The sequence below is a fragment of the Pelecanus crispus genome, unplaced genomic scaffold (genome assembly GCF_030463565.1).
Source record: "Pelecanus crispus isolate bPelCri1 unplaced genomic scaffold, bPelCri1.pri SCAFFOLD_192, whole genome shotgun sequence".
NCBI classification, from domain to species: Eukaryota; Metazoa; Chordata; class Aves; order Pelecaniformes; family Pelecanidae; genus Pelecanus; species Pelecanus crispus.
Window position 1 is genome coordinate 50,824 of NW_027461287.1, and position 18,382 is coordinate 69,205.

The 18,382-nt window shown below is 60.8% G+C and overlaps 1 gene segment (V, D, J or C); it reads left to right on the top strand.

Annotated features, from left to right (window-relative positions):
* Nucleotides 1–1,652: 1,652 nt before the first annotated feature.
* LOC142596896 (immunoglobulin heavy constant gamma 2B-like) lies at nt 1,653–18,179 on the top strand. The segment is given in 7 exon segments: nt 1,653–1,686; nt 5,472–5,759; nt 9,778–10,083; nt 10,939–11,265; nt 12,702–13,034; nt 17,084–17,214; nt 18,095–18,179. Coding segments are annotated over 7 exon segments (1,504 nt in total).
* The last annotated feature ends 203 nt before the right edge of the window (nt 18,180–18,382 follow it).

Sequence of the window (18,382 nt, forward strand, 5' to 3'; positions counted from 1 at the left end):
GCCCCCTGTCGCCAATAAACCCAGCAACCGCCACCCCCAGGGGACTCGGCCTGGTCTTCTGCGGGGCATTTGTGGGGCGCTGTGGGGCGCTGTGGGGCGCTATGGGGCGCAACAGGGTGCTACGGAGCGCCAGGAAGTGCTATGGGGTGCAGTGGGGCACCACGAAGTGCTATGGGGTGCAGTGGGGCTCAGTGGGGTGCTGTGGGGTGCAGTGGGGCTCAGTGGGGTGCTATGGGGCGCTATGGGGCTCGACGGGACTCTGTGGGGCGCAATGGGGCACTATGGGGCTCGACGGGACCCTGTGGGGTGCTATGGGGCGCTATGGGGCTCGATGGGACCCTGTGGGGTGCTATGGGGTGCAGTGGGGCTCAGTAGGGTGCTGTGGGGTGCAATGGGGCTCTGTGGGGTGCTATGGGGCGCTATGGGGCTCGATGGGACTCTGTGGGGTGCTATGGGGCACTATGGGGCTCGACGGGACTCTGTGGGGTGCTATGGGGCGCTATGGGGCTCGATGGGACCCTGTGGGGTGCTATGGGGCATTATGGGGCTCGACAGGACCCTGTGGGGTGCTATGGGGTGCAGTGGGGCTCAGTAGGGTGCTGTGGGGTGCAATGGGGCTCTGTGGGGTGCTATGGGGTGCAGTGGGGCTCGACGGGACCCTGTGGGGTGCTATGGGGCGCTATGGGGCTCGACGGGACCCTGTGGGGTGCTATGGGGTGCAGTGGGGCTCAGTAGGGTGCTGTGGGGTGCAATGGGGCTCTGTGGGGTGCTATGGGGCACTATGGGGCTCGACGGGACCCTGTGGGGTGCTATGGGGCGCTATGGGGCTCGACGGGACCCTGTGGGGTGCTATGGGGTGCAGTGGGGCTCAGTGGGGTGCTGTGGGGTGCAATGGGGCTCTGTGGGGTGCTATGGGGCGCTATGGGGCTCGACGGGACTCTGTGGGGTGCTATGGGGCACTATGGGGCTCGACGGGACTCTGTGGGGTGCTATGGGGCGCTATGGGGCTCGATGGGACCCTGTGGGGTGCTATGGGGCTCGATGGAACTCTGTGGGGTGCTATGGGGCGCTATGGGGCTCGATGGGACCCTGTGGGGTGCTATGGGGCTCGATGGAACTCTGTGGGGTGCTATGGGGTGCAATGGGGCTCGACGGGACCCTGGGGGGGTGCAATGGGGCTCGATGGGACTCTGTGGGGTGCTATGGGGCACTGTGGGGCTCAATAGGGTGCTACAGGGTGCTATGGGGCTCTGTGAGGCTCAGTGGGGTGCTATGGGGCTCAGTGGGGTGCTATGGGGCAGGCCCGGAGCACGATGGGTTGCAGTGGAGCACAGTGGGGTGCTATGGGGCGCAAGGCGGGTGCTGTGGGGCGCAGTGGGGTGCTATGGGGCGCAGTGGGGGCTCAAGGGCTCTCAGTGGGGTGCTATGGGGCGCAAGGCGGGTGCTGTGGGGCGCAGTGGGGTGCTATGGGGCCGGCCCAGGCCTCGCCGCGGGTGCTGGGTGCTCCCCTGGGAGCTCGCGTTGGGTGCCGGGCGGGAAAGGGGAAGTTGGGGGGCGGGGGGGGGGTGGGGGGGAAGGAGGGCCCCCCTCCCCCCATTGCATCATCTCCCAGCGAGCCGTGGGGCAGAGCGCAAGGGCTCCACGCCGCGGCTATGGGGCAGAGGGCCTGGAGCTGCGCCCACGCCGGTAGGGCCCGGGTCCGTTTTTTTTCTATGGGGCTGGGAGGTGGGGGGAGCTATGGGGCAGAGGGGGGGGGGTCTGTGGGGTGGGGGGGGCTCTATGGGGCACGTGGGGGGGTCTATGGGGCAGGGGGGGCTCTATGGGGCAGAAGAGCTCTGTGGGGCAGAGGTGGAATATGGGGTCCCTATGGGGCAGGGGGATCCTCTGGGGCAGGGGGCAGCTAAGCTGTACTGTGGGGTCCCTATAGGGCAGGGGGTCCCTATGGGGCAGGGGTCCCTATAGAGCAGGGGTCCCTATGGGGCAGGGGTCCCTATAGGGCAGGGGTCCCTATGGGGCAGGGGTCCCTATGGGGCAGGGGGCCCCTATGGGGCAGGGGTCCCTAGAGAGCAGGGGTCCCTATGGGGCAGGGGGCAGCTAAGCTGTACTGTGGGGTCCCTATGGGGCAGGGATCCCTATAGGGCAGGGATCCCTATGGGGCAGGGGTCCCTATAGGGTAGGGGTCCCTATAGGGTAGGGGTCCCTATGGGCAGGGGTCCCTATAGGGCAGGGGTCCCTATAGGGCAGGGGGCAGCTAAGTTGTACTGTGCTGTCCCTATAGGGCAGGGGTCCCTATAGAGCAGGGGTCCCTATGGGGCAGGGGTCCCTATAGGGCAGGGGTCTCTATAGGGGCAGGGGTCAGCTAAGCTGTACTGTGGGGTCCCTATAGGGCAGGGGTCCCTATGGGGCAGGGGTCCCTATAGGGCAGGGGTCTCTATAGGGGCAGGGGTCAGCTAAGCTGTACTGTGGGGTCCCTATAGAGCAGGGGGTCCCTATAGAGCAGGGGTCCCTATGGGGCAGGGGTCCCTATAGGGCAGGGGTCCCTATAGAGCAGGGGTCCCTATAGGGCAGGGGTCCCTATGGGGCAGGGGGCAGCTAAACTGTAGCTTAGGGTCCCTATAGGGCAGGGGTCCCTATAGAGCAGGGGGTCCCTATAGGGCAGGTGTCCCTATAGGGCAGGGGTCCCTATAGAGCAGGGGTTCCTATGGGGCAGGGGTCCCTATAGAGCAGGGGTCCCTATAGAGCAGGGGTCCCTATGGGGCAGGGTTCCCTATAGGGCAGGGGTCCCTATGGGGCAGGGGGCAGCTAAGCTGTACTGTGGGGTGCCTATGGGGCAGGGGGTCCCTATGGGGCAGGGGGCAGCTAAGCTGTACTGTGGGGTCCCTATGGGGCAGGGGTCTCTATGGGGCAGGGATCCCTATGGGGCAGGGGGCAGCTAAGCTGTACTGTGGGGTCCCTATGGGGCAGGGGTCTCTATGGGGCAGGGATCCCTATGGGGCAGGGGGCAGCTAAGCTGTACTGTGGGGTGCCTATGGGGCAGGGGTCCCTATAGAGCACAGGTTCCCTATAGAGCACGGGTTCCCTATGGGGCAAGGGTCCCTATGGGGCAGGGGTCCCTATAGAGCAGGGGGTCCCTATAGAGCAGGGGTCCCTATGGGGCAGGGGTCCCTATGGGGCAGGGGTCCCTATAGAGCAGGGGTCCCTATGGGGCAGGGGTCCCTATGGGGCAGGGGGCAGCTAAGCTGTACTGTGGGGTCCCTATGGGGCAGGGGTCTCTATGGGGCAGGGATCCCTATGGGGCAGGGGGCAGCTAAGCTGTACTGTGGGGTCCCTATAGAGCAGGGGTCCCTATGGGGCAGGGATCCCTATGGGGCAGGGGGCAGCTAAGCTGTACTGTGGGGTGCCTATGGGGCAGGGGTCCCTATAGAGCACAGGTTCCCTATAGAGCACGGGTTCCCTATGGGGCAAGGGTCCCTATGGGGCAGGGGTCCTATGGGGCAGGGGTCCCTATAGAGCAGGGGGTCCCTATAGAGCAGGGGTCCCTATGGGGCAGGGGTCCCTATAGGGCAGGGGTCCCTATAGAGCAGGGGTCCCTATGGGGCAGGGGGCAGCTAAGCTGTACTGTGGGGTCCCTATGGGGCAGGGGTCCCTATGGGGCAGGGGGCAGCTAAGCTGTACTGTAGGGTCCCTATGGGGCAGGGGTCCCTATTGGGCAGGGGTCCCTATGGGGCAGGGGGTCCCTATGGGGCAGGGGTCCCTATAGAGCAGGGGGTCCCTATAGAGCAGGGGTCCCTATGGGGCAGGGGTCCCTATAGAGCAGGGGTCCCTATGGGGCAGGGGTCCCTATAGAGCAGGGGTCCCTATAGAGCAAGGGTCCCTATGGGGCAGGGGTCAGCTAAGCTGTACTGTGGGGTCCCTATGGGGCAGGGGTCTCTATGGGGCAGGGATCCCTATGGGGCAGGGGGCAGCTAAGCTGTACTGTGGGGTGCCTATGGGGCAGGGGTCCCTATGGGGCAGGGGTCCCTATAGAGCAGGGGGTCCGTATAGGGCAGGGGTCCCTATAGAGCAGGGGGTCCCTATGGGGCAGGTGTCCCTATGGGGCAGGGGTCCCTATGGGGCAGGGGTCCCTCAGGGTGCAGAGCTGTGCTTTGGGGGGCAGAGGGGCACCCATGGGTGCCCTTAGGGTGCTCAGAGACCCCTTGGGGTGCCCTTGGGGTGCCCATGGGTGCCCTTTAGGGTGCTCAGCGGTTCCTTGGGGTGCCCCTAGGGTGCTCAGAGCTGTCTTGGGGTGCCCTTGGGGTGCCCTTGGGGTGCCCTTGGGGTGCTCTTAGGGTGCAAAGAGGCACCTTGGGGTGCCCTTGCAGCACCCTTGGGGTGCCCATGGGTGCCCTTTAGGGAGCTCAGAGGTTCCTTGGGGTGCTCATGGGTGCCCTTAGGGTGCTCTGAGGTGCCTTGGGGTGCCCTTGGGGTGCTCAGCGGTGCCTTGGGGTGCACATGGGTGCCCTTGGGGTGCTCAGAGATGTCTTGGGGTGCCCTTAGGGCCCCCTTAGGGTGCTCAGAGGTTTCTTAGGGTGCCCTTAGGGTGCTCCGAGGCACCTTGGGGTGCCCTTAAGGCATCTTTGGGGTGCTCAGAGATGTCTTGGGGTGCCCTTAGGGCCCCCTTAGGGTGCTCAGAGGCGCCTTGGGGTGCCCTTGGGGTGCCCTTAGGGTGCTCAGCGGTGCCTTGGGGCCCCCTTAGGGTGCTCAGAGATGTCTTGGGGTGCCCTTAGGGCCCCCTTGGGGTGCTCAGCGGCCCCTTGGGGTGCCCTTGGGGTGCTCAGAGACCCCTTGGGGCACCCTTAGGGCCCCCTTAGGGTGCTCAGAGGCACCTTGGGGTGCCCTTGGGGTGCTCATGGGTGCCCTTGGGGTGCTCAGAGACCCCTTGGGGTGCCCTTAGAGTGCTCAGAGGCACCTTGGGGTGCCCTTGGGGTGCTCAGAGACCCCTTGGGGTGCCCTTGGGGTGCTCATGGGTGCCCTTGGGGTGCTCAGAGACCCCTTGGGGTGCCCTTAGGGTGCTCAGCAGCCCCTTGGGGCCCCCTTAGGGTGCTCAGAGGCACCTTGGGGTGCCCTTGGGGTGCTCATGGGTGCCCTTGGGGTGCTCAGAGGCACCTTGGGGTGCCCTTGGGGTGCTCATGGGTGCCCTTGGGGTGCTCAGAGGCACCTTGGGGTGCCCTTGGGGTGCTCAGAGATGTCTTGGGGTGCCCTTGGGGGGCTCATGGGTGCCCTTGGGGTGCTCAGAGACCCCTTGGGGCGCTCCCAGGCACCTCGGGCCACCCACAGGCGCCCTTAGCCCTCCCTCACCCCACCCCGAGCCGCCTTGCGCCCTCCTCTTCCTCCCCCCCGGCCCCCCTTCCCCGCCGACGGGCCGGCCGCGGGGTGCCCCCCACCCACTTTTTTTTGTGGTTGTTTTCGTTCGCCCCCTCCCCGCCCCCCAGCTAAGGTGACAGCACCCGCCGTCTACCCCCTGGGGACCTGCGGCACCCGTGACCCCTCGGCCATGGTGGTCGCCTGCTTCGTCGACGGTTACTTCCCCGAGCCGGTGACGGTGACGTGGGACAGCGGCTCGGCCACCGCCGTCGCCCGCACCTTCCCCGCCACCCAGCACCCATCGGGTCTCTACGGCCTGGGAAGCCAGCTCAGCGTCACCTCCGGGACACCCAGCCGCCTCCGCTGCACCGTCCAGCACCCGTCCTCCGGCACCACCAAGAGCGCCGACATCTCCGGTAGGGCGCCCGTGGGTGAGCGCGGGGGGCTGGTGGGTGCTCACAGGGGGCTGGTGGGTGTCAAGGAGCCCAAATGGGTGCTCTTAGGGGGCTGGTGGGTGCTCTCAGGGGGCTGGTGGGTGCTCTCAGGGGGCTGGTGGGTGCTCACAGGGGGCTGGTGGGTGCTCACAGGGGGCTCATGGGTGCTCTTAGGGGGCAGATGGGTGCTCACAGGGCACTCATGGGTGCTCTTAGGGGGCTCATGGGTGTCAAGGGGCACAAATGGGTGCTCTTAGGGGGCTCATGGGTGCTCTTAGGAGGCACATGGGTGCTTTTAGGGGGCTGGTGGGGGTTCTTAGGGGGCTGGTGGGTGTCAAGGAGCACAACTGGGTGCTCTTAGGGGGCTCATGGGTGCTTTTAGGGGGCTCATGGGTGCTTTTAGGGGGCTGGTGGGTGCTCTTAGGACACTCATGGGTGCTCTTAGGGGGCTCATGGGTGTCAAGGGGCACAAATGGGTGCTCTTAGGGGGCTCATGGGTGCTCTTAGGAGGCACATGGGTGCTTTTAGGGGGCTGGTGGGGGTTCTTAGGGGGCTGGTGGGTGTCAAGGAGCACAACTGGGTGCTCTTAGGGGGCTCATGGGTGCTTTTAGGGGGCTCATGGGTGCTTTTAGGGGGCTGGTGGGTGCTCTTAGGACACTCATGGGTGCTCTTAGGGGGCTCATGGGTGTCAAGGGGCACAAATGGGTGCTCTTAGGGGGCTGGTGGGTGCTCTTAGGGTGCTCATGGGTGCTCTTAGGGGGCTGGTGGGTGCTCACAGGGGGCTGGTGGGTGCTCTTAGGGGGCTGGTGGGTGCTCACAGGGTGCTCATGAGTGCCAAGGGGTGCAAATGGGTGCTCTTAGGGCACTCATGGGTGGTCTTAGGGTGCTCATGGGTGCTTTTAGGGGGGCAGACGGGTGCTCTTAGGGGGCAGATGGGTGCCAAGGGGGGCAGGTGGGTGCTCTTAGGGCACTGATGGGTGCCGATGGGTGCTCTTAGAGCACTCATGGGTGCTCTTAGGGTGCTCATGGGTGCTCTTAGGGGGCTGATGGGTGGTCTTAGGGTGCTCATGGGTGCTCTTAGGGGGCTGATGGGTGCTCTTAAGGGGTAGATGGGTGCTCTTAGGGCGCTCATGGGTGTCAAGGGTGGCAGGTGGGTGCTCTTAGGGGGCAAATGGGTGCTCTTAGGGGGCTGATGGGTGGTCTTAGGGTGCTCATGGGTGCTCTTAGGGGGCTGATGGGTGCTCTTAAGGGGTAGATGGGTGCTCTTAGGGCGCTCATGGGTGTCAAGGGTGGCAGGTGGGTGCTCTTAGGGGGCAAATGGGTGCTCTTAGGGCGCTCATGGGTGGTCTTAGGGTGCTCATGGGTGCTTTTAGGGGGGCAGATGGGTGCTCTTAAGGGGTAGATGGGTGCTCTTAGGGGGCTGATGGGTGCTCTTAAGGGGTAGATGGGTGCTCTTAGGGCGCTCATGGGTGCTCTTAGGGGGCTGATGGGTGCTCTTAAGGGGTAGATGGGTGCTCTTAGGGCGCTCATGGGTGTCAAGGGTGGCAGGTGGGTGCTCTTAGGGGGCAAATGGGTGCTCTTAGGGGGCTCATGGGTGGTCTTAGGGTGCTCATGGGTGCTTTTAGGGGGGCAGATGGGTGCTCTTAAGGGGTAGATGGGTGCTCTTAGGGGGCTGATGGGTGCTCTTAAGGGGTAGATGGGTGCTCTTAGGGCGCTCATGGGTGTCAAGGGTGGCAGGTGGGTGCTCTTAGGGGGCAAATGGGTGCTCTTAGGGGGCTCATGGGTGCTTTTAGGGGGGCTGATGGGTGCTCTTAGGGCGCTCATGGGTGCTTTGAGGGTGCAGATGGGTGCCTCGAGCTTGCAGTCGCATCGAGCTCGCAGCTGCAGCGAGCGTGCAATCGCACCGAGCGTGCAATCGCATCGAGGTTGCAATTGCACCGAGCGTGCATCGCATCGAGCGTGCAAGTGCAGCGAGCGTGCAATCGCACCGAGCGTGCAATCGCATCGAGGTTGCAATTGCATCGAGCGCGCAATCACGCAAAGTTTGCAATTGCACCGAGCGTGCATCGCATCGAGCGTGCAAGTGCAGCGAGCGTGCAATCGCACCGAGCGTGCAATCGCATCGAGCTCGCGGCTGCACCGAGCGTGCAATCGCACAAAGTTTGCGATCGCACCGAGCGCGCAAGTGCATCGAGCGTGCAATCGCAGCGAGGTTGCAGGCGCAGCGCAGTTGCAGGCGCAGGCAGCGCGAAACCCCCGCGAGCTGGCAGCTGCCCGGCGCTTTCTTCCGCTTGCGGCGCAGGCCGCCCGCCCCCACTTCCCAGGCTGCCTTCCTATTCCCCTTCCCAAGCTCTTCCTCTTCCCAAACTCTTCCTCTTCCCAAGCTCTCTTCCTCTTCCCAGACTCTTCCTCTTCCCAAACTCTTCCTCTTCCCAAGCTCTCTTCCTCTTCCCAAACTCTTCCTCTTCCCAAACTCTTCCCCTTCCCAAACTCTTCCTCTTCCCAAACTCTTCCCCTTCCCAAGCTCTTCCTCTTCCCAAACTCTTCCTCTTCCCAAGCTCTCTTCCTCTTCCCAGACTCTTCCTCTTCCCAAACTCTTCCTCTTCCCAAGCTCTCTTCCTCTTCCCAAACTCTTCCTCTTCCCAAACTCTTCCCCTTCCCAAACTCTTCCTCTTCCCAAACTCTTCCCCTTCCCAAGCTCTTCCTCTTCCCAAACTCTTCCTCTTCCCAAGCTCTCTTCCTCTTCCCAGACTCTTCCTCTTCCCAAACTCTTCCTCTTCCCAAGCTCTCTTCCTCTTCCCAAACTCTTCCTCTTCCCAAACTCTTCCCCTTCCCAAACTCTTCCTCTTCCCAAACTCTTCCCCTTCCCAAGCTCTTCCTCTTCCCAAACTCTTCCTCTTCCCAAGCTCTCTTCCTCTTCCCAGACTCTTCCTCTTCCCAAACTCTTCCCCTTCCCAAGCTCTTCCTCTTCCCAAACTCTTCCTCTTCCCAAGCTCTCTTCCTCTTCCCAAACTCTTCCTCTTCCCAAACTCTTCCCCTTCCCAAACTCTTCCTCTTCCCAAACTCTTCCCCTTCCCAAGCTCTTCCTCTTCCCAAACTCTTCCTCTTCCCAAGCTCTCTTCCTCTTCCCAAACTCTTCCCCTTCCCAAGCTCTTCCTCTTCCCAAACTCTTCCTCTTCCCAAACTCTTCCCCTTCCCAAGCTCTTCCTCTTCCCAAACTCTTCCTCTTCCCAAGCTCTCTTCCTCTTCCCAAACTCTTCCTCTTCCCAAACTCTTCCCCTTCCCAAGCTCTTCCTCTTCCCAAACTCTTCCTCTTCCCAAACTCTTCCCCTTCCCAAGCTCTTCCCCTTCCCAAACTCTTCCTCTTCCCAAGCTCTCTTCCTCTTCCCAAACTCTTCCACTTCCCAAACTCTTCCTCTTCCCAAACTCTCTTCCTCTTCAAGATGTCCTCCTCTTCCCAGCTCTCTTCCTCTTCCCAAGATGTCTGCCTCTTCCCAAAACGTCTTCCTCTTCCAAAACTCTCTTCCCAAACTCTCTTCCTCTTCAAGATGTCCTCTTCTTCCCAAACTCTCTTCCTCTTCCCAGCTCTTTTCCTCTTTCCCAGCTCTCCTCCTCTTCCCAAGCTCTCGTCCTCTTCCAGAGCTGTCTTCCTCTTCCCAAGATGTCTTCATCTTCAAGATGTCCTCCTCTTCCCAAGCCCTCTTCCTCTTCCCAAGCCCTCTTCCTCTTCCAAGCTCTCTCCCTCTTTCCAAGCTCTCTTCTTCTTCCCAAGATGTCTTCATCTTCAAGATGTCCTCCTCTTCCCAAGCCCTCTTCCTCTTCCAAAACTCTCTTCCTCTTCCAAAACTCTCTTCCTCTTCCAAGCTCTCTCCCTCTTCCCAAACTCTTCCTCTTCCCAAGCCCTCTTCCTCTTCTGCTGCCCTCTGCTCCCCCCCATCCCCTCGCACTCCCCCCCGCCCCCGACCTTGACCTTCTCCTCTTCCTCCCCACCCCACCCCAGTCATCCCAGCCAAGGCCCCCATCACCACCGTCTTCCACTCGTGCGAGCCCACCCACGTCCAGCTCGTCTGCCTCGTCACCGGCTTCTCCCCGGCCCAGCTCACCCTGGAGTGGCTGGTGGACAACTTCCCCGTCTCTCCCGCCCCACCGGCCGAGCCCGTCCAACGCGAGGCCACCGGCAACACCTTCCACACCAGCTCCCACCTCAACGTCTCCTTGACCGACTGGCAGCAGAAGGAGTACATCTGCAAGGTGGTCCACCGCCCCTCGCACAGCCTGCAGGAGATCTCGGCCAGCAAGTGCTTGAGTGAGTGCCCACCCGCCTTGCCTTGGGTGGTGGCATCTCCGTGGGGTTCGCCCACGTGGCTTTGGTTGGTGGCATCTCCATGGGGTTCACCCACGTGGCTTTGGGTGGTGGCATCTCCTTGGGTTCACCCAAGTTGCTTCGGGTGGTGGCATCTCCCTAGGGTTCACCCACATCACTCTGGGTGGTGGCATCTCCCTAGGGTTCACCCACATGACTCTGGGTGGTGGCATCTCCCTAGGGTTCACCCAAGTTGCTTTGGGTGGTGGCATCTCCCTAGGGTTCACCCACATCACTCTGGGTGGTGGCATCTCCCTAGGGTTCACCCACATTGCTTTGGGTGGTGGCATCTCCTTGGCTTCACCCAAGTTGCTTTGGGTGGTGGCATCTCCTTGGCTTCACCCAAGTTGCTTCGTGTGGTGGCATCTCCATGGGGTTCACCCACGTGGCTTTGCATGGTGGCATCTCCGTGGGGTTCACCCACGTGGCTTTGGGTGGTGGCATCTCTGTGGGGTTCACCCACATGGCTTTGGGTGGTGGCATCTCCATGGGCTTCACCCATGTTGCTTTGGGTGGTGGCATCTCCGTGGGGTTCACCCACGTGGCTTTGGGTGGTGGCATCTCCTTGGCTTCACCCAAGTTGCTTTGGGTGGTGGCATCTCCCTAGGGTTCACCCAAATTGCTTTGGGTGGTGGCATCTCCATGGGCTTCACCCACGTTGCTTTGGGGGTCTCCACCCTTCTTAAGTTGACGCCAGGTTGCGCTGGGGTTGGTGGCATCTCCGTGGGCTTCACCCAGGCTGCTTCGGGGGTGGTGGCATCTCCATGGGCTTCACCTCCACCCCTTCTGCCCCTCAAGGTGCTCCTCCGGATGCCACCAACATCAACGTCTTCATGTTGCCCCCCACCCCTTCGGAACTCTACATCTCCCAGAACCCCAAAATCCGTTGCGTGGCCACCAGTTTGCCCAGTGACGAGGGACTGGTCATCACCTGGACCCGGAAGCAAGGGGGCAGCCTCCGTCCCCAGCCCAACCAGTTGAAGTCCCAGTTCAACGGCACCTACACGGCCACCAGCGAGGTCCCCATCTCCACCAACGACTGGGAGAGCGGCGACACCTTCACCTGCACCATCCAGCACCACGACCTGCCCTCGCCCATCAGCCGCACCATCACCAAGAAAGGCGGTAAGGCGCCGGCAAAGGGCGGGGTTGACTTACGGCGCCGCCGGGTTGAGGCGCGGCGCAGCCCGGCGTCTTCCAAGGCGCCGAGGTTGAGTTGCGTTGCACCTTGACGTCTTCCAAGGCGCCGAGGTTGACTTACGGCACAGCCTGGTGTCTTCCAAGGCGCCGAGGTTGAGTTGCATTGCACCTTGGCATCTTCCAAGGTGCCGAGGTTGAGTTACGGCGCAGCCTGGCATCTTCCAAGGCGCTGAGGTTGAGTTGCATCGCACCTTGGCATCTTCCAAGGTGCCGCCGGGTTGAGTTACGGTGCAGCCTGGCGTCTTCCAAGGTGCCGAGGTTGAGTTGCGTCGCACCTTGGCATCTTCCAAGGCGCTGAGGTTGAGTTACGGCGCAGCCCGGCGTCTTCCAAGGCGCTGAGGTTGAGTTGCGTTGCACCTTGGCATCTTCCAAGGCGCCGAGGTTGAGTTGCATTGCACCTTGGCATCTTCCAAGGTGCTGAGGTTGAGTTACGGCGCAGCCCGGCATCTTCCAAGGCGCTGAGGTTGAGTTGCATCGCACCTTGGCGTCTTCCAAGGCACCGAGGTTGAGTTGTGTTGCACCTTGGCATCTTCCAAGGCGCCGAGGTTGAGTTGTGTTGCACCTTGGCATCTTCCAAGGCGCCGAGGTTGAGTTGTGTCGCACCTTGGCATCTTCCAAGGTGCCAAGGTTGAGTTGTGTTGCACCTTGGCATCTTCCAAGGCGCCGAGGTTGAGTTGTGTTGCACCTTGGCATCTTCCAAGGCGCCGAGGTTGAGTTGTGTCGCACCTTGGCATCTTCCAAGGCGCCGAGGTTGAGTTGTGTTGCACCTTGGCATCTTCCAAGGCGCCGAGGTTGAGTTGTGTTGCACCTTGGCATCTTCCAAGGCGCCGAGGTTGAGTTGTGTTGCACCTTGGCGTCTTCCAAGGTGCCGAGGTTGAGTTACGGTGCAGCCCGGCGTCTTCCAAGGTGCCGAGGTTGAGTTGTGTTGCACCTTGGCGTCTTCCAAGGTGCCGAGGTTGAGTTACGGCGCAGCCCGGCGTCTTCCAAGGCACCGAGGTTGAGTTGCGTTGCCCCCCGCCCCATTTTGTCCCCCATTTTCTTGCCCCCAACACCACTTGGCACCCAATTTATCGCCCCCCGACCCCTTTTTGCCCCCCATTTCCTCACCCCAACCCCATTTTGCCCCCATTTTCTCACCCCAACGCCATTTTGCCCCCATTTCCTCGCCCCCCACCCCATTTTGCCCCCCATTTTCTTCACCCCAACGCCATTTTGCCCCCCGTTTCCTCGCCCCCCCACCCCATTTGGCGCCCGATTTCTTCGCCCCCAACGCCGTTTTGCCCCCCTTCTCCTCACCCCCGCCCCACCTCCTCACCCCCCGCCCCCCCCGACATCACTCACCCCCTCCCCCTCCCCCGCAGGCAAGCGCCTGGCCCCCAGCGTCTACCTGCTGGCCCCCCCCCCCGAGGAGCTGAGCGGCAACCGGGACACGCTGAGCTTGACCTGCTTGGTGCGCGGGTTCTACCCCGACGACATCTCGGTGGAGTGGCAGAAGAACCAGGAAACCATCGACGCCGCCATGTACGACACCTTCCCGGCCGTCAAGGAGAAGGCGGGCGACACCTCTTTCTTCCTCTACAGCCGATTGGCTGTCAAGAGGACGGAGTGGAACCAAGGAACCACCTACGTCTGCATGGTGGTCCACGAGGGTCTTCCCATGAAGTTCATCCAGCGTAGCACCAACAAGAACCCCGGTAAAAAATGAGGTGGTGGTGGCAGCAAGCCCCCCTCACCTTGGCCTTCCCCACCCTCTCGGGTGGGTGAATAAAGGAGAAGAAGTCAGGCTGGCGTCTGCCTCTGCGCGCCGTGGGGTGGGAGGGGCGGCGGGGGGCGGGCGGGGAGACAGCAGGCGTGGGGGGGGGGGGGGGAGACATCAAATATGGTGGAGCGGTGATGGTTGGATGGGTGGGTGGATGTGAGATGATGGATGGGTGGGCACCAGATGATGGTTGGTTGGGTGGGTGGATGTGAGATGATGGATGGGTGGGCACCAGATGATGGTTGGTTGGATGGATGGGCACCAGATGATGGTTGGTTGGATGGGTGGGCACCAGATGATGGTTGGTTGGATGGGTGGGCACCAAATGATGGTTGGTTGGATGGATGGGCACCAGATGATGGTTGGTTGGATGGATGGGCACCAAATGATGGTTGGGTGGATGGATGGGCACCAGATGATGGTTGGTTGGATGGATGGGCACCAAATGATGGTTGGGTGGATGGATGGACATGAGATGATGGATGGGTGGATGGACAGGATGGATGGATGGGCACCAGATGATGGTTGGATGGATGGGTGGGCACCAGTTGATGGTTGGTTGGATGGGCAGACATCAAATATGATGGATGGATGATGGTTGGATGGATGGGTGGGCACCAAATGATGGTTGGATGGATGGATGGATGTGAGATGATGGATGGGTGGACACCAGATGATGGTTGGTTGAATGGATGGACATGAGATGATGGATGGGTGGACACCAGATGATGGTTGGTTGAATGGATGGACATGAGATGATGGATGGGTGGATGGACAGGATGGATGGATGGACACCAGATGATGGATGGATGGATGGGGAGACATCAAATATGATGGATGGATGGATGATGGTTGGATGCATGGGTGGACACCAGAGGATGGATGGGTGGATGGGTGGGTGGATGGATGGATGGGGAGACATCAAATATGATGGATGGATGAAGATTGGATAGATGGATGGACACCAGATGATGGATGGATGGATGGGTGGAGATGATGGATAGGTGGACACCAGATGATGTATGGGTGGGCACCAGATGATGGTTGGATGGATGGATGGACACAAGAAGATGGATGGATGGACATGAGATGATGGATGGATGGATGGATGGGTGGATGGGTGGGGAGACATCAAATATGGTGGAAGGATGATGGTTGGATGGATGGACACTAGATGATGGATGGATGGACACGAGAAGATGGATGGATGGATGGATGGGTGGGTGGATGGATGGATGGATGGGCACCAGATGATGGATGGGTGGATGGATGGACACGAGAAGATGGATGGATGGATGGATGGATGGATGGATGGGTGGATGGATGGGTGGATGGATGGATGGATGGGTGGACACAAGGAGATGGATGGATGGATGGACATGAGGTGATGGCTGGTTGGCTGGATGGACACCAGATGATGGATGGTTGGTTGGACGCGAGAAGATGGATGGATGGATGGATGGATGGATGGGTGGATGGATGGATGGATGGGGAGACATCAAATATGATGGATGGATGATGGTTGGATGGATGGATGGATGGATGGGCACCAGATGATGGATGGGTGGATGGATGGACATGATGGATAGGTGGGCACCAGATGATGGATGGGTGGGCACCAGATGATGGTTGGATGGATGGATGGACACAAGAAGATGGATGGATGGACACGAGAAGATGGATGGATGGATGGATGGATGGGTGGATGGATGGGTGGGTGGACACAAGGAGATGGATGGATGGACATGAGGTGATGGATGGATGGATGGACAGCAGATGATGGATGGTTGGTTGGACACGAGAAGATGGATGGATGGATGGATGGATGGATGGATGGATGGGTGGATGGACATGAGGTGATGGATGGATGGATGGACAGCAGATGATGGATGGTTGGTTGGACACGAGAAAATGGATGGATGGATGGATGGATGGATGGATGGATGGATGGATGGATGGATGGCCTAAAGGACACCTGGATGGCCAGACAGCTGGACAGAGAGATTGCCGGATGGATGGAGACATGGCTGGGGGAGTGGATGGGCAGACGGACGGACGGACAGGGGACCGGGAGCTGTGCAGGGGCGGGTGGAGAAGGACCAGGGGGAGGCTCCAGCCCCTCCCTGGGGCGACGCGTGCGGCAGCACCCGCGGGACAGGGAGGGACAGGCCCGGGCACAGAGCGGGGCGGAGGAGGAGACTCCGGGGGGAGGTGAGACGAGGTGGATGGAGAGGATGGAGATGGGTGGGGATGGTGGGGATGGATGGAGATAGGTGGAGATGGTGGAGAGGATGGAGGTGGGTGGAGAGGATGGAGATGGATGGGGATGGATGGGAATGGATGGAGATGATGGAGATGGATGAGGGGTTGGAGATGGATGGAGATGGATGGGGATGCATGGGGATGGATGGAGATGATGGAGATGGATGAGGGGTTGGAGATGGATGGAGGTGGATGGGGATGCATGGGAATGGATGGAGATGATGGAGATGGATGAGGGGTTAGAGATGGATGGAGGTGGATGGGGATGGATGGAGATGATGGAGATGGATGAGGGGTTGGAGATGGATGGAGATGGATGGGGATGGATGGAGATGATGGAGATGGATGAGGGGTTGGAGATGGATGGAGGTGGATGGGGATGCATGGGGATGGATGGAGATGATGGAGATGGATGGAGATGGATGAGGGGTTGGAGATGGATGGAGGTGGATGGGGATGGATGGAGATGGGCGGAGATGATGGAGATGGATGGAGATGGATGAGGGGTTGGAGATGGATGGAGAGGATGGGGATGGATGGGGATGGATGGGGATGGATGGAGGTGGATGGAGAGGATGGAGATGGATGGAGATGATGGATGAGGGGTTGGAGATGTATGGAGAGGATGGAGATAGGCGGAGATGGATGGAGATGGATGGACATGGGTGGAGATGGGTGGAGATGGATGGAGATGGATGGACATGGGTGGAGATGGATGGATATGGATGGACATGGGTGGAGATGGATGGAGATGGGTGGAGATGGATGGAGATGGATGGAGATGGGTGGAGATGGATGGAGATGGATGGACATGGGTGGAGATGGATGGAGATGGGTGGAGATGGATGGAGATTGATGGAGATGGATGGAGATGGGTGGAGATGGATGGGGATGGATGGGGATGGCTGGACGAGGTGATGGAGGTGGATGGGGATGGATGGAGATGGATGGACATGGATGGGGAGATGGACGGACATGGATGGAGATTGATGGGGATGGATGGAGATGGATGGACATGGAGGGGGAGATGGATGGAGATGGGTGGAGGTGATGGAGATGATGGATGGAGATGGCTGGAGATGGCTGGACATGGATGGACATGGATGGGGAGATGGATGGACATGGATGGAGATCGATGGGGATGGATGGGTGGAGATGGATGGACATGGATGGGGAGATGGATGGAGGTGGATGGAGATGGATGGACATGGATGGGGAGATGGACGGAGATGGATGGAGATGCATGGAGGTGGATGGACATGGATGGAGATGGGTGGAGATGGATGGGGATGGATGGAGGTGGATGGACATGGATGGAGGTGGATGGAGATGGATGGGGATGGATGGGGATGGATGGAGATGGATGGACACGGATGGATGGACATGGATGGGGATGGATGGACATGGTTGGACATGGATGGAGGTGGATGGAGATGGCTGGACGAGGGGCTGGAGAATGGACAGTTGGAGCCCCATGCAAGGGGATGGTTGGACACATGGCTGGACAGACGGACACCCATGCCCGGGGCGGGGTGGGTGACCTGGGAGATGAGCAAGGCGTGGGTGAGGGACACCCCTCATCTCCAGGAGGTGACCCACCCTGCCCCCCAACCCACCCAGATCCTCGGGCGAGGCCTGATGGGTGGGACAGACAGACGGACCGCGGTGGGTGGGGGGGGCCGAGCCCGTTGACCTTCTTCCTCCTCTTCCTCCTCCTCGCAGAGTTCAGCCTGCCTGAAGACTTCTGCTACGCCGACCCCGAGAAGTCCAACGGGCCCTGGGACACCATCGCTGTCTTCATCACCCTCTTCCTCCTCAGCGTCTGCTACAGCGCCACCGTCACCCTCTTCAAGGTGGGGGGGAGGTGCCACGGGTGGAGGGGGGCGTGGGGGGGGGGGGGGCGACAAGATGGACAGGTGGATGGGTGGTGGGATGGTTGGATGAGAAGATGGACGGGTGGATGGGTGGATGGATGGACAAGGAGATGGATGGATGGATGGATGGATGGATGGGAAGATTGGATGGATGAGAAGATGGATGGATGGATGGATGGACGGATGGATGGATGGACGGATGGACGGACGAGTAGATGGACGAGAAGATGGGTGGATGGATGGATGGACAGACGAGAAGATGGATGGGTGGGTGGACACATGGATGGATGGATGGATGAGTAGATGGATGAGAAGACAGGTGAGAAGATGGGTGGATGGATGGATGGATGGACAAGGAGATGGAGGGATGGATGGATGGAGGGATGATGGATGGACAATGAGATGGATGGAGGGATGGATGGATGGATGGACAACTGGATGGACAGGTAGATGACAGATGAGTAGATGGATGAGAAGATGAACGCATGGATGGATGGATGGATGGATGGACCAGTAGATGGACAAGAATATGGATGGACGGATGGACAGGTAGATGGATGAGAAGACGGACGCCTGGGTAGATGGATGGATGGACGGACAAGTGGACGGACAAGTGGACGGACGAGAAGACGGGTGAGAAGATGGATGGATGGATGGATGGACGGATGAGAAGATGGACAGATGGATGACGGAGCAGATGGATGAGCAGACAGGTGGATGGGCGGGTGGACGAGTAGGTGGAGCAGAAGCTGGCTGGTGGAACGGGACGGACGGACGGACAGACGGACGAGAAGACGGGCGGCCGGGACCCCCCCCGGGGTTGGTGGCCACGCCCTGACCGCCTCCCCTCCCCCCGCAGGTCAAGTGGCTCCTGGCCACCGTCATCCAGCTGAAGCAAGGCCCCGCCCCCCGACTACAAAAACGTCATCCAGGGCGTGGTCTAGGGTGGGGCAGGGCGGGGCGGGGGGGGGGCACCTCTCCCATTGGCTGCTTGCACTGAGTGACGACGAACCCCCCCCGCCCCCCCCCCCGGGGGAGGGGGGAGGAATGGGGGCGGGGAGGGGAGGGGAGGGGCGGGGGGGGGGCGGGCGTGCACGGGGAGGAGAACGGGGTGCACGCGTGCACGGGGGAGGGCGTAGCATGGATG